Source organism: Ambystoma mexicanum, chromosome 6p, assembly GCF_040938575.1.
Source record: "Ambystoma mexicanum isolate Mex_15411 chromosome 6p, UKY_AmexF1_1, whole genome shotgun sequence".
Classification (NCBI taxonomy): Eukaryota; Metazoa; Chordata; class Amphibia; order Caudata; family Ambystomatidae; genus Ambystoma; species Ambystoma mexicanum.
This window is the reverse complement of record NC_090935.1, coordinates 50,630,155-50,644,325: the sequence shown is the minus strand read 5'-3', so window position 1 is coordinate 50,644,325 and position 14,171 is coordinate 50,630,155. Positions and strand designations below refer to the sequence as shown.

The following is a 14,171-nucleotide window of genomic DNA, read 5'->3' as shown; positions in this document are numbered from 1 at the left end:
ATCGAACTGCTAGAGCGCCCCCGCAACCCACGTCAAAAGATACATTCACTGGACCACCAGAAGATCCTCCTCGAGGAAATTGTCAATCTTCTCGCAAAGGACGCGATAGAACTCATCCCGTGCAACCAGGTAAACAAGGGTATCTATTCAACTTACTTCCTTGGGCCAAAAAAGATTTAACAATGCGCCCAGCATTAGACTTGCACCCTGCAAACAAGTATGTCAAGCCCCAAAAATTTCACATGACTACTCTCCAAGAAGTAATCCCCCTCCTAAAAAGGGGGGATTGCATGGCAACATTGGACATGAAAGATGCCCGTTTTCATATTTTCATGTTCCCAGCGCACAGAAAATTCTTGTGCTTCAAGATGGACAGTCAGCACTACCAGTTCAAGGTGCTGCCCTTCAGTATAGCCTTGGTTCCAAGGGTATTCACCAAGGTACTGGCGGTGGCGGCAGCACACCTATGCAGGGAGGCAATCCCAGTGTACGCTTACCTGGACTACTGGCTCATCACGGGGGAGACCCCAGTAATTTGAAGATCAAACATCCAAAGAACGATCGACCTCCCCTTCGAATTGGGTTTCTCTATCAATGAGAAAAAATCAAGCCTGGTGCCAAGCACCTCCAAGCAGTTCCTGGAAGATTGTACTAAACACTCAAGGGGTTGGCCTTTCCGTCAGAAGAAAGAATTTGGAATCTACTACTGCAAATTCCTCTATATCAGCCCGGTCGCCAGATAAGGGTGCGCAAAGCGATGCGTTTGCTTGTCATGATGGGGTCATGTATTTACCTGGTCCCCCACGCGCGCCTGCGACCCATGCAAGAATGGTTGGCGCAACAGTGGTCTCAGGCAAGTGGTGAGTGGGATGATCTAGTGGTAGTTTCCCCAACACTTGCACAAAGTCTTCACTGATGGACAAGAGAGAACCTGTCAAAGGGGAAACCCTTTTACGATCCGGAGGTACAAGCTGTAGTCACTACAGACTCATCCCGGTCAGGGTGGGGAGCACACCTCCTCCACCACACAGCTCAGGGTCTCTGGTCTCACACAGTGGCCAAGAATCATAGCAACCTGCTAGAACTCCTGGCAGTCTTCAGAGCGCTTCGAGCATTAGATCCCCACCTATTGAGCCTGTCAGTACAGATCCTAACAAACAGTACGACAGCGATGTTTTACATAAACAAACAGGGAGGGACTTGTTCGCCAAATCTGTCCAGGCTTGCCCAGAAAAGTTGCACATGAGCTCTGACGGAACATTTACCTGTCATCTCAACATGTTCCAGGGGATCTCAATTCACTAGCAGACGCTTTGAGCAGAGATCCCCTCCCAGAAGAACACGAATGGTGTCTGCACAGAGAAATCGTAGAAGATCTCTTCTCACAGTGGGGTTTCCCCACTATAGACCTATTCGCCACAAGCGAAAACAGACAAGGCCCAGGATTCGCATCCAGGTTCCCCCAGCCAGACTCCAAGGGGAATGCCCTGTGGATTAACTGGTCAGGGATGTGTGCCTACGCTTTTCCACCAACTCCTCTCATGAGGAAAGTGGTCAACAAGATGCACAGGGAATCGATGACGCTCATCCTAGTTGCTCCCATGTGGGCGAGACAACCGTGGTTCCACATCTGTACCGACTAGCAGCGTGCAAACCCATCAGACTTCCGTGCTGGCACAACCTACTATCCCAGCACCAAAGTCAAACGGTGCATCCTCAACCCAGCTCAAGGGACCTAGCAGCATGGCTCCTGAAGTCATAGAGTTTGACATCTCAACTTACCACAGAGGTGCATGGACATCCTAAAGGAATCTAGGAAACCAAACACGAGGCACTGTTATTTTGATAAATGGAAGAGATTATCTGGTGCCATAATATGCAAATCAACCCGGTTGATTGCACTCCTTCCAATATTGTCACCTACATGCTCCACCTGCTGGATGGAGGGTTGGTATTTAATTCACTCAAGGTACACCTGGCGGCGCCATCACCTACACCACCTCCCATAACAAAGTGTCATGGTGGAAAGTACCAGTGGTTAAAGCCTTCATGGAAGGGGTAAAGACTCCACCCTCCAATTTCAAACCCACCACCTAGATGGGACCTTAATGTGGTGCTTACTAAGCTCATGGGTCCACCGATTGAACCCATGCATAAAGCCAGTCTCAAACACCTGACCTATAAAATTCCCTTCTTAGTAGCCATTACATCCATAAGAAGGGTCAGTGAAATTCAGGCTCTGTCAGTGCAGGATCCTTTCTTTACTGTTCATAAAGATAAACTGGTTCTACGAACACATCCTAGGTTCTCACCAAGTTAATTTCTAAATTCCACGTTAACCAGTCCATTGAGCTTCCGGCCTTCTTCCAAGAACCCAAAAGCTCTGCTGAGGTGAAACTACACACTCTAGATGTGCGAATAGCTGTCTTCTACTATGTAGACAAGACCAGGCCGCTAAGAAAAACAGACCAACTGTTTGCCTCCGTAGCTACAGGCAGAGAGGGAGATCGCATCTCAAATGGTGCCATCTCCAAGTGGATAGTCAATTGTATCCAGCTATGTTACTCCCTTTCCGGAAAGACTCAGCCTTTTACGCCAAGAGCCCACTCTACAAGAGGCATTGGGGCCACTCTGGCTTTCATTGAAAATACACCCCTTGACACCATTTGCAAAGCAGCTGCATGGAGCTCTATTCACACTTTTACTCAGTACTACTGCATTGACACTCATTCCAAGACAGATACTAAAGTGGGACAAGCGGTTCTAAGACACCTGTTTGCTCATGACCCTTCTCACATCCCACCTCCTTCTAACACTGCTCGCTAATCTATGTACAGCATTTGATCTAAGCAGATTCTACAAGCCTCAGAAGGGATTCATTACTCACGGTAATCGTATTTCTGATGCTTGTATCTGCTTAGATACACATGCACCCGCCCTTCCTCCCTTCTGAGAGAAGGCGCATAGAACTTGTTGTCTTATCTATCTGCTTGGATAACCTGTACTCACGCTACTCCTCATGCTACCTCATGTCAGAAAAAATACAATCTGAGGGTCCTACACGCGTGAGGGATCATGGATACAGTGGACGTCACACTAGGGATAGTATTACTGGCACGCCCTGTGTCGACGCCCATTTTCGAGTTTCGAAAAACAAACTGTAATACTCTGCAGCTTCCACTAGATGTCAGCCTATGCACAGCATGTGAAACTAAGCAGATACAAGCATCAGAAATACGATTACGGTGAGTAATGTATCATATATATACACATATATATTTATATTTGGAAACCTCATCTCCAAAAGGTTCTTGGAGGAGGTTCAAGGCTATGGACAAATCTTCAATGCTCATCCAACCCGATCGTTTCTTGGCAGAGCTCTCTTCTTGTCGGCACTCTGGTTGAAAAATGTTCCCCTTGTTGCCTTGGTAATTTTACCCAGGATACCACTGATATTCTCACTCATCAGCAAGGAGGGGGGCTTTCGGGTTCCAGAGTCGTTGGAAAATCCTATGTGGAAATCTTCTCACAAGGGATTTAAAAAATATAAAAGGCTTTTCTCTCTGTAGTGCAGTCTCTCAGCTCTGTGGTGCTCTCTAGTCAGCGTCTGTTCTCGCTGTGGGCGTATCCCGGGTAAAATTACCAAGGCAACAAGGGGAACATTTCTCAACCAGTGCCCATAAGAAGAGAGCTCTGCCAAGAAGTGATCTGTCGCATGAGCATTGAGGATTTGTCCATAGTCTTGAACCTCCTCCAAGAATCTTGGAGATGTTTCCAACTCCATATGTATAGAAGTGAGGCACAACAAGCTATCAACTTCTGTCTTGAAGAAGGTTGGAGGAAATTGAGGGCCACAGTTTTAGGCCTGCCGATTCTGACTGAAACATGTGTCGACAACATAATCTGTTGCAGAATTGATGAACGCATTAGTATACACGGGGGCGTAGGAATAATCTTGTAAACTTTTATGATATGGTCATCTGTTACAAGACTGATAAACATACTGTGGAGAAGTACAATATATGTATTTGAGTGAGTATGTCTGATGGAGTAGTTTACGTGAAGAGTCATTATGTGTACAATTGGATTTTTAAAGCCTATGTTGGTTTAGTACACTAAATAATAATTAACTTTTATATATGAAAATGTATATTTTTGTTTAAAAAAAGGATTGAATAGTTTCTTACCATCCGCTGTCTCCCGGTCCATTTGTTGTATATACCCATTGTTTACCTGGGGGACCGTGAGTATACCAGGTACCCTTTATTTTGTGATTGTCGTCCTTCACCACCACCGAGGCTGCTCCTCAAACTTCCTCTCCACTTCGTTTTGTTATCATACATGTCTAGATCTCCTTTGAGGGTATCCTCCATAGTTAGGCCAAATGTTCTCATCTGCGGCTCTTCCTGAGCTTTGGTAATCATTTCTTACCTTTTGCCTTGAACCATAATCAGAGTTTAGAATTTGTCAGGTTATAGTCTGAGGGAAAGTTTTAAACTCTTTAAAACTGTAACAAAGTATTGAAAAGTTATTTACTTTGAAACGTTGTGGTTTTGTGTGTGTGTGTGAGACAAGTCACTCTCCTCTTCTAAGAGTGAAGCAGACTGCTCCGCCTCACTACCATTGGGAGAGTTTGGGCGACGTAGAGAAGTAGCCTGCCGCCTACCCTTTTGGTAGACGACCTGAAGCACCCACCACAGGATTTGTAGACGAAACTCCCACCACTCACCCTTTGACAATGGAAGCCGACTTGTACTCTGTGATCTTGCTTTACAACCCCTAATGTGTGGAACTGCTTGTGTCTCCTCTCCATAGTCGGCCGGGAATGCGGTGAAGCGGGCATCCGATAATTTGGTAAAGGCTGCACAAAAAGCTGCTGCTTTCGAGGACCATGATGAGACGGTAGTGGTGAAAGAGCGGATGGTTGGAGGCATTGCCCAGGTAAGTCCTTTTGAATAGAACACGGAGTGAAAGGCTGAGGTGTCTGTGCTTGGCCGAGGAAAGGGTTAACATTAACAGAGGAAGAACACCCCAGAGTTGGTCAGTGTTGGGGAAGACGTGGCTGTAAGATGCTGCGATAACATGGCAAATGAGGGCTCAAGGTAGTTGGTAGCACAGGCATTGAGATATGATGATGGGCTGTCAAGGGTACACTCGTGCAAGGTTTAGTATAGATTGTATCTAGCATGAAAGTGGCATATTACAAAAAACCTACACTGTAGAGCAGCATTAAAGGCATGCAGCATAAGGCGAAAAAACTGAATAGGGACTGGAAGAGACGTAGACAACTGCTCGATGGGTGCATCATGAAAACGAACCTGTGTGTGTGAGAGATAGGTCACAATCTAGGAGTTCTTGTGGGGTATTAAAAGTAGACACCAGTGCACACCATACTCGTTTGATGTTCTTGAAGCCTCGTTATCAGTGCCCCTGGTATTTTCTTTTAGATGATCGGATTTACATGTCCATCTCTCTCCTTTCCTTCAGATTATTGCAGCTCAAGAGGAAATGCTGCGTAAGGAGCGAGAGCTCAACGAGGCTCGAGACAGACTGGCCAAGATTCGCAAGCAGCAGTACAAGTTCCTACCCTCAGAGTTGCGGGAAGATGGGCAGAACTGAGCCGGGCCTCATTTGGAACCAGATTCTCTCCCTTCAGCGGCTGGGTCTCCTACTCCCCATCTGTACTTGCCACCATCATGGGAACTGCATTTTCACAGACCCTTTCCAAAGGACACGCTTCTGAAGCCAGAGTTGGGAGCAGGCCCAGTCGCCCCACGCTTGACTGCACCCAAAACCAACCTCTCCCCAGCTTCACCGCAGGAGCTTAACTGCTGAGCATTTCACAACCTCTCACATCATTTAACTTTTTTTTAATTCACAGCCTTTCCTGCCTCGTCACATTCAGTGCCCCATGGATTTTGCAGCCTCTGCTGGCTAAGGCTGCATTGGTGGCTGTAAATGATACTTTTATTTGCATCCGCGGATATACACAAGCTGATTACTAGATGCTGCCTTCCCCCTCAAAAAATATTTTGCTTTCACAGATGGGACAAGACTGTGGAAATGTGCAGAGGAAAATGGGGGAAGTTGAACCTGAATGTCTTTTTTTTTTTTTCCCGGATAATTATGCATTGAAGGGTGGTGAAGGGATGCACAGGAAATATGAAAAGAAATGGATTTCTGACTGCAATCATGCACAGATGTTGCTTTGGTCATGTTTGTTGCATGCACATGGAAGAGAAGCAACTCTTTGATTCACAGGCAGTTCTGCAATCACATGCACTTTTCCACAGGTTTCTTCAAATTCAACATCTGCCTCTCCTCGCTTACTGAGCCTTACCCTAGTAAAGGAAAAGGATTGACCGTGTGGGAAGGGAGGGTAACTAATCAGCTCTCCCTGCCTCTTCCCTTTGGCATTTCCAGCTTAGCATTGTGCTCCACATCCCATTGAGAAAGGAGCCCAGTGACCCCATGGCTTCCTCAGCTGTGTGCAGGTTGCAGCAGGCTCCCTCGCCATGGCCTCCCTGCTCCCTAATGGTGCTTCATGATGGCAATCTGTCTTACGTGTTTCTTAAATACCACACAGATTTTTTTAAATAATGCATTTCTCTCCAAGTGCCTGCCTTTCTGTTTTGATATATCCAGTATTTGTATGTTTTTAATATGTATGTTTATGGACAGCAGTGTCTGGAGCGGTATCGATGAAGGCACCATCCAAAGTCCATTAAAGGTTTGTGGTGCCATGTCTCATGGAGAAGTGTTACAGACCGCACCTCAGGAGGATTCTGCTCCATGGTGGTGCTGGCTTCAGCCTATGCCTGCTTTAAAAGAAATTGAAAATGAGAAATTTAAAAACAAAAAAACTATACATATATATATAAATATATAAATATATTTTTGTCTAGTTCTGAGAAATCCCACGTCCTGCACCCCCTGAGGCAGTCTCATGATGCCTTTTTTTTTATATTAATTTGGATACTTTGTGAGGTTGAGACGCGACATTGCGAGCAAGCTCCAGTTCTCCTATGTTGGGATTCGTGGGTTCCTCTCATGCATGTCAGAATCTCTTTTGAAAAGTATTAACAAATAAAGATATTTTTTTCACCCCGAATTCTTGATTTGCATCCTTCGCCTTGTTTTGTGTTTCTTTCATTTACATGGCTCCTTTTGGGATTGGTTGAATGGACTGACCACCTTTTTTCTGGTTTTATGACACCAATTGACTCACTTATTTCACAACAGCACAATTAGAATACTCATGACCAACAAGCTAGGAAAGCCTACAATTAGCAGGCCAATCAAAAGAAGCATCTCTGCTCTATATGCTGCCTTTTTACAATTTTAACTGTGACTCTGCCCACCTGTGTCCTTCTGCGCTAGCCTACACCTCGGGCCAAATGTCGCAAATGTTTTGTATACCATGTTTTATACTAATGGGACTTTAATGTCTTTTATTTGCGTATTGATGTTTTGTTTTATTCTGTTTATCGAACTGTGGAAGGTTGTAAATGACTTTCAATGGATTGCTATTCTCCTGCAGGTTCCTCATCTGATGGATATAGACCAGGGCCGTTAGTGGACCTCGACTTGGTCGTCGATCCTACTTGCTCGTTGCCTTCAGATGTGATGTCAGGTGTTGTATATAAACCACGTCACTACACCCCATCGTTCCCTTTTTCCATGCGCTTGACACGCTGCTGTGAGGAACCCAACCCAACTCTTCGCCTCAGTTTTCAGTCAAAATTCAAATTAATTGTTCTAAAAACCTTGACCGTGATGTCTGTTGCGTAGATTTCGGGTTTAAAAAACTGCACCGACTGCCATTCCAAACGTCCTGTCTTCCGAGGCCCAGACTGACGGGCCCATTTGCAAAAAAGAAAAGCATGAACGGAAGGCCAAGAAGCAGTGTTAGGCAAGATTGGATGCAGTAACCCTGTGTGAGACTACACCAGCCTTGTCCTCTTGGTAATGGGTAACCCAACTATTGGTATAGCTCTGTACTACACACGTTGGGAGAGTGACTGAGCCGTCAGACTTCTCAAGAGGGGTAAATGTGAGCTGCAGAGAGGTAACACTGAGATTCACAATTACAAGTAGACAAATAAAACACTCAGGGTTTTCTAGTAAAATCAATATTTAACGGTTGGTTTTAAATGAGCCTTGTTTAAAGAGGGCAATATGCAAGGACAATGCTTGGCATTAATATAGCACTTTTTGTACTTAATCCAATACTGCGGTTGTGGAAAAGGTTAGGGAAGGAAAAGGTTAACAGATTCTCAGAGCATGTGAATACTTTTCAATCTCCCAATGAAGTCTAGATTAGATCTTTCCCAGCAATACAAGTTACTTATGAGGGATAGTTGGAACCAATGTCAATGGGTCAACAGTCTCTGGAGGGTGCCAGGACAGCCAAAGTTAAATTGAACAATGTCTAGGGAGTTGTTACTTCTTTAGATAGCACAAAGGTCTTGCACAATGTTTTAGAGAGTTAGTAGTAAAAGGAATCACTGTTGGGCCACAAGCTCTAAGGCTTGGGAAGGGCGGAGCTGAAATCAACTGTTCAAAAAGCAGCTACTGCAAGGCACACGAAAGTACCCCTTAGTCAAGACAGTACCTTAGGTTGGAAAAAGAGGATCCAGCTGGCTTTTGTTCTGGTTGCAGTCTTGCAGTTCCTGGGTTCCTGGGCCTCAGTCGTGGGGACAAGCGGGAGGACGTCTGGAGGACTCCTGCACTGCAGTTTGAAGGTCGGCAGCGGCTATGGGCTCTTTCCAATTCAGCAGCACTTCGCGTTTAAAGTAGCGGTCAATAACACTACTGCAGTTCTTGGACACTTGATGGGCTTCTCTTGCTTCTGGAGTCCAGCACTCTGGTGAGGAGACTCGGTCTTGGGTCATCCTGCTCAGGATCTTCCTGGAGCTCTGGTCTGGCCTAAAGACGATGCACTCAATTTTGGGTGTCCTGCCCCTGGCACTCGGTTCCAGCAGCAGCAAAGAAGTACAGCCAGCAGGGAGTTTTTCCAGCAAAGTTAGTCTTGGTGTTAGTTGTTCCCGCTAACCCAAGGGAAGAAGTCATCAGTTCCGGGCTTCTCTAGTTGATTCAGAGTTGGAACTGCACCAGGGCTTCAACAGGCACTTCAAATGTCCAGGAGGGTACAGAAAGCGTCTCTTCCAGTTTCCTTTGTCAGATGTTTCGTCCAGTGGTCGACCCTGCCTTCTGTTCAAGAGACCTTGCCTTTTATGCAGGTTTCTCCCATTCATGTACAGCCTAGCTGTCACTCACGCAGCAGGGTGGCTGTCCTCCAAGGACAGCCAGCCAGCCAATCTAACTTTGGGTGCATTCAGCGAACCAAGGAGACTAAGGGCAGGGAGTTTCGGGCACCTCCCTTGCTTCCTGTCCTGCCAGACACACTGGAGCCAGAGGCGGGTTTAAGCATTGAAGCCTGCCAAAGACTAAACAAACAAAAGGGTTAACCTGGTTTGGCGCAGAGTCAAATCCAAGAAACACCTCACAAGCAAGAAATGGCGAAAAAAAGACGAACGGGGCCACTTTGACAAAATAGGCACCCATGGGTGCAATACTGCAGCTGAGGTTTCAGCCTGCGGTAAAAATGCACAATGGTAGGAAAATTAAACTACTGCCACCAGCCATGAAATGTAGTGAGGGTAACATAAAACATGTTACATGAGTAAGTAGGAAAAGGGGCTACTAAGGAACCCCCCAGTACTTCCACATAAGATGGGGTGTACTGAACCTACATAGGAAAAACATGTAAATTCCATTTCACTTTACTATTCTTGGGAACAGTAGCTCACCCAGGAGAAGGTATTTAAAACGTATGAGAAATCCAAAGGACTTCTCTGTGACACTTCACTGAAGGTGCTGTGTCTTGCAATCCAAAGTAGATGCCTATGGAGTTTCAGACTCCAATAACAAAAAATCAAGAGTCCAAATCAGATCAAAAATACATGAGTGAGAAAAAAGGTCTAACTTGCTCCAGGATAAAAATTAAAAGTCCTAAAGTCTGGAAAAAGAGCTTGGAGTCTCTAAGGTTGAAGGGAATTAGCACAGAAATGAGAATTCTCCCTAACAAGCTGTCACACTCGAGAAGCAACTATTTCTCATCTTCGCACAAGAAGCACCCCTGTAGTCTACACGAGTCTGGCGTGTAGTCACAGAAAGGTAAGCCCTCGGCTGAGCCGACCACTCAAGATGAGTGGGAAAGGTTTAAGTGCCCAAAACTCGCTATCTTTAAAGGGCAGACTGCTGCAGGTGGGGGTCCACCCTTGAACTGCAAGCTTTGGGTAGCAGAAGCAGTACTTGCTACCCTCACGCTCCATACCGTTGACTCTATCGACATCGGACAAGCTGTTGGCCTTGATGCCGAGAGAAGTGCAGAAGCCCTCGACGCCTGGTCCTCCTCGAGGCCTTCGAGATTCTAGCATTCCTGACATCACGGTGATGCCAAACCCCCATCAGCGATTGAGTCGGTGCCGAAGGATGCACTGTCGGCGCTGAATGCCAGTGACAAGTCCTTTCTCCCTTTCTTTAGTTCAGGATTCTTCTAGATCAAGGGGACATCAATGCTGTATATGCTGGGTCAGGAGTAGTCTATTTTTTTTCAACAATCAGGCGGACCTGTTGGCACTGGCCAAAGGGCTGCAAGATGCCAGCGGGCTAGACACGTCTCCAGACCTAGTGCTCCAACAAAGCCAGTCCTACACATGCTAAGTTCAGGGCCCTAGTAGAAAGGGAGGGTGATACCTCAGGTCTTAAGTCTGCATCAGCGCCTACTCTGGGCTACGACCTGACGGACATACTAGACGAAGGTCCTGTCAGAACACAACATGCCACTCAGTCCGGCAATTGCTGATCCCCTAGGCTCCTTGTAGTAACATCCCTGTTCCATTTCCCCTGGTCAGCTCTAACTTTACAGGAAAGCACAGGCTGGCAAGTGGAGAACCATCTTTTCTGGCTTCTCACCCTTCTCCGTAAGAGCTTGTGGTACAGGCAGCCACAATATTCGCCAGGCCTGCGGCCTCCACTTCTAATATGCCCCGATCGAGAAGGTAAAATCTTGGATGCAATTGCCAAGGGGGTTTTTACTTCTGGCAGCATGGAACTTTAAGCCACCAATGTAGCCTGCGGCTTCACAAAATACTAATTTGGCTTATGGAAAGCTATGAAGCATGCAGCCGAGTACGTCCCCGAAGGTGCAATGCGTGATGGATTTTTACAGCTGGTGGAGGATGGGAAAGGAGGTGGCCAGGCAGTTGCTGAAAACTGGCCTGGACATGGACGATAGCCTGGGTCATTCGATGGGATCATTAGTAGTCTTTAGGAGACCAGCGTATATCTTAAAACTTCTGACTTCTCTCCAAATGTTCAGCATAGGCTTCTGGACATGCCTTTCGAAGGAGAATTTCAATGGATTGCTTTTCTCCTGCAGATTCCTCATCTTGATAGATCTACTCATGCAGCTCTGTTGCTCAAACTTTTTTGACAGGGGGCGCAGTGGACCTCACTCGGCAGTGTATCCGTCTCTCTGGGTGCCCGATCATCGGCTCTGGACGTGACATCAGGCGTCCTATATATACACCACGTCACTACACCCCATGCTTCAGTTCCTTTTTTCCATGCGCTTGCACGCTGCTTCGGTAACACGACTTAAAAGTTTCAGTCTATTTGTATCCTGTTAAAATTGACGTTTTTTTCTTCAGAAACCTCAACCATGATGCCGACTCACCGGGTTTCAGGCTTCAAAAGGTGCACTGATTACGAGGCCAAAATGTTGGTGACCGTCCCCCACAACGTTTCTGTGGTGCTTCGGTGCGAGTCGCAACACAGAGGCCTGTGTGTCGTTCTCCAAAATGCAGCTGAAATTCCTAGGTGAGAGCCGGGAAACTGGCTTTGGCCCGACCGTCAACAAAATTCTGGCGTGGTGGCTCTTTCGGTCTTCAGAGGCTGAAACGCAGGAACCCACCCCCGAAAAGCGGTAATGATAGGCATTGTAAGAAAACAAAGAAGCTGTCCCCTCCAGAAGCCATTCTTCGTCTTCGTGAAATAAAAAACAGCGCCACCACTGATGCGAATCCAGCTCGTCGTCTGAAATGAGTTAAGAGACCAACCACTCGAAGAGTGGGACAGTTTTCAGACTGAAATGCTGGAAATGTTTCAACAGCAGACTGCTGTCGGTGCGGATCCCCCCTAACCAGCAAACCTTAGCAGCGAAAGCGGCGGTAGGTGCTTCCGACTCAACTATAGCAAGTCCGTCGACTTCATCGACCAAGCCTTCAGGCTCAACGCAGACAAAGGTGCAAAAACAGTAGATGGTTGTCCGTCAAAAGGCTACTACCCATGACGTTCATTTGTCTTCCAAGCCTTCCTCAGCGCAGACAGCCATTCCCTCGGCAGCGATAACCAACATGTTAACATCCACGGGTAAACCTTCAAAGCAGACTATCAGCGACGGTTCTTTTGTCCCGTTAAGCATTTACATTTGTGCTAAAATCCTCCCACATTAGAGAACTCCAGCTCTTTTGCTGGACTTAGAACTTTTTAATTTTAATTCCTGAGTGGGACCTTTTTCTGACTCATGTATTTTTCCCAGAATGTTTTTTTAAATTGTTTTTTTTGTTTTAGTTTATTACAAAGTAATTTTTACACATAAAAGTATCCATTCAACCGACGTTGAACTTTCCTTCATTAAAGCATAAGACAAAGGGAAAGCTACTACCAGATCAAAACGGAACAAAGGCAGAAAGCATAATTTGTTGTTTCCTTAATTGTCTATCTGCTTTGTGCCATCTATCGGACTCGTAACCATCCGTAGTATGCAGGTTTTGGCTCAGTTTACTTTCAAGGGTTGAGCCTTTAGTATATCGTCCAGAAAGTGTATTACTGCACATAAGAAGGCTATTTTCTCTCCATGTAGTCGTAGGGACCAGCATTAATCTGTAATTAGGGTACTTAGACTGGTAAAGTGCTTTTCTAGATGTCTTGATCTCTCCATTTTAATAGCAGGGCAAATGAACATCCTGTGTTTTAGCGTTTCCACTTGGTCGTTCACATTGCAAAAGCGGCATATGTTATTCAAAAAGTTTATTTGTTTTTGTCTGTACAGTACCTCCCTAGTGTGGTATAGATGGAGTCTGAGTCGTGGAAGCTGATTACGGTGGTGCGTACTAGGAAATGTCTGTATCTCGGCACTACGTTTAATCTACGAGGTTCATTGGGGGAAGTCTTTTAGTAATTTAGAGTACACTCTTTGTGTGATCCTTTCTATCCAATCTCACTGTTGTAGTTTTTTCCTGACCATGTTTGGATTCTTGATCAGTGTTCCTGGATAAGTATCCAGGTCTGCAAGTTGTTGTTGCCAATTTTCACTCCACGCATTCAGCGGCCAGGTTCCAGGTCTATTTGAGGAGGTGTTTAAAATCCCATATGATATGGCAGCATCTTGAGCTTTCTGAATAGTGAGATCCCTTTCCATAACTTTATTGAGTAAAGGGATTGCAATCCTAGTTTGTTTTGTATGTGAATCATAGGAACACTTGTAGGTAAGTGTAAAACACTTTTCCAGAATTCTCCTTCTAACAGGGCCCAGATAGTCCACATCAAACCTAAAAATGCTGCTTCTGCGCCATGTTATTGTTGGTGTTGCTTTTTGTTTATAAAACACTATTAGCAGTTGCATCGAAAACGTCCCATATCTGACATGAATTATGGCAAGCTGTGAGGCAAGCATCTTCATTTTTAGCATGTTTATCCAAGTGGTTTGGCTCAGAGCCGTGTTGAACTGTATACCTAGATATCTGATTGAATTACATTGTTCAACTGCCTCATTCCCCAATTTCCCGGTAAATGCTGTCTTTTTAGGATTTTGGACTTTTTTTATTGATAATCAGGTTGTTGTTAACCATTTATCTTTCTAGGTAAAACAGTTTTCTTTGAAGACCTTTTTGAGTGCTGTCCATAATCGCCAAGTTGTCTGCGTATACTACCCAGGCAATGTGTTGCCCATTGATTTTTGGTAGAAAGTCTGCCACATTTTCTAAAGTTGTTGGGAGATCGGCCAGGTATAGATTAAATGGTGTCGCCGGTAGAGGACAGCCTTGCTTCACGCCCTTTTCTGTTTCAATTTCTGATGATAAATCTCCATCTTTATTTAAGCG

At 45.6% G+C, this 14,171-nt stretch overlaps 1 protein-coding gene across 2 annotated transcripts in view; it reads left to right on the top strand.

Annotated features, from left to right (window-relative positions):
- The window catches only part of TLN1 (talin 1), a 1,223,782-nt gene extending 1,216,671 nt beyond the window's left edge, over positions 1-7,111 (top strand). For both annotated transcript variants that reach the window (XM_069626724.1, XM_069626725.1), the window contains 2 exons: positions 4,816-4,941; positions 5,488-7,111. In XM_069626724.1, coding sequence (XP_069482825.1) covers positions 4,816-4,941; positions 5,488-5,619 — 258 coding nt within the window. In that variant the 3' untranslated portion in view covers positions 5,620-7,111. The remainder of the gene's footprint in view (positions 1-4,815; positions 4,942-5,487) is intronic.
- The last annotated feature ends 7,060 nt before the right edge of the window (positions 7,112-14,171 follow it).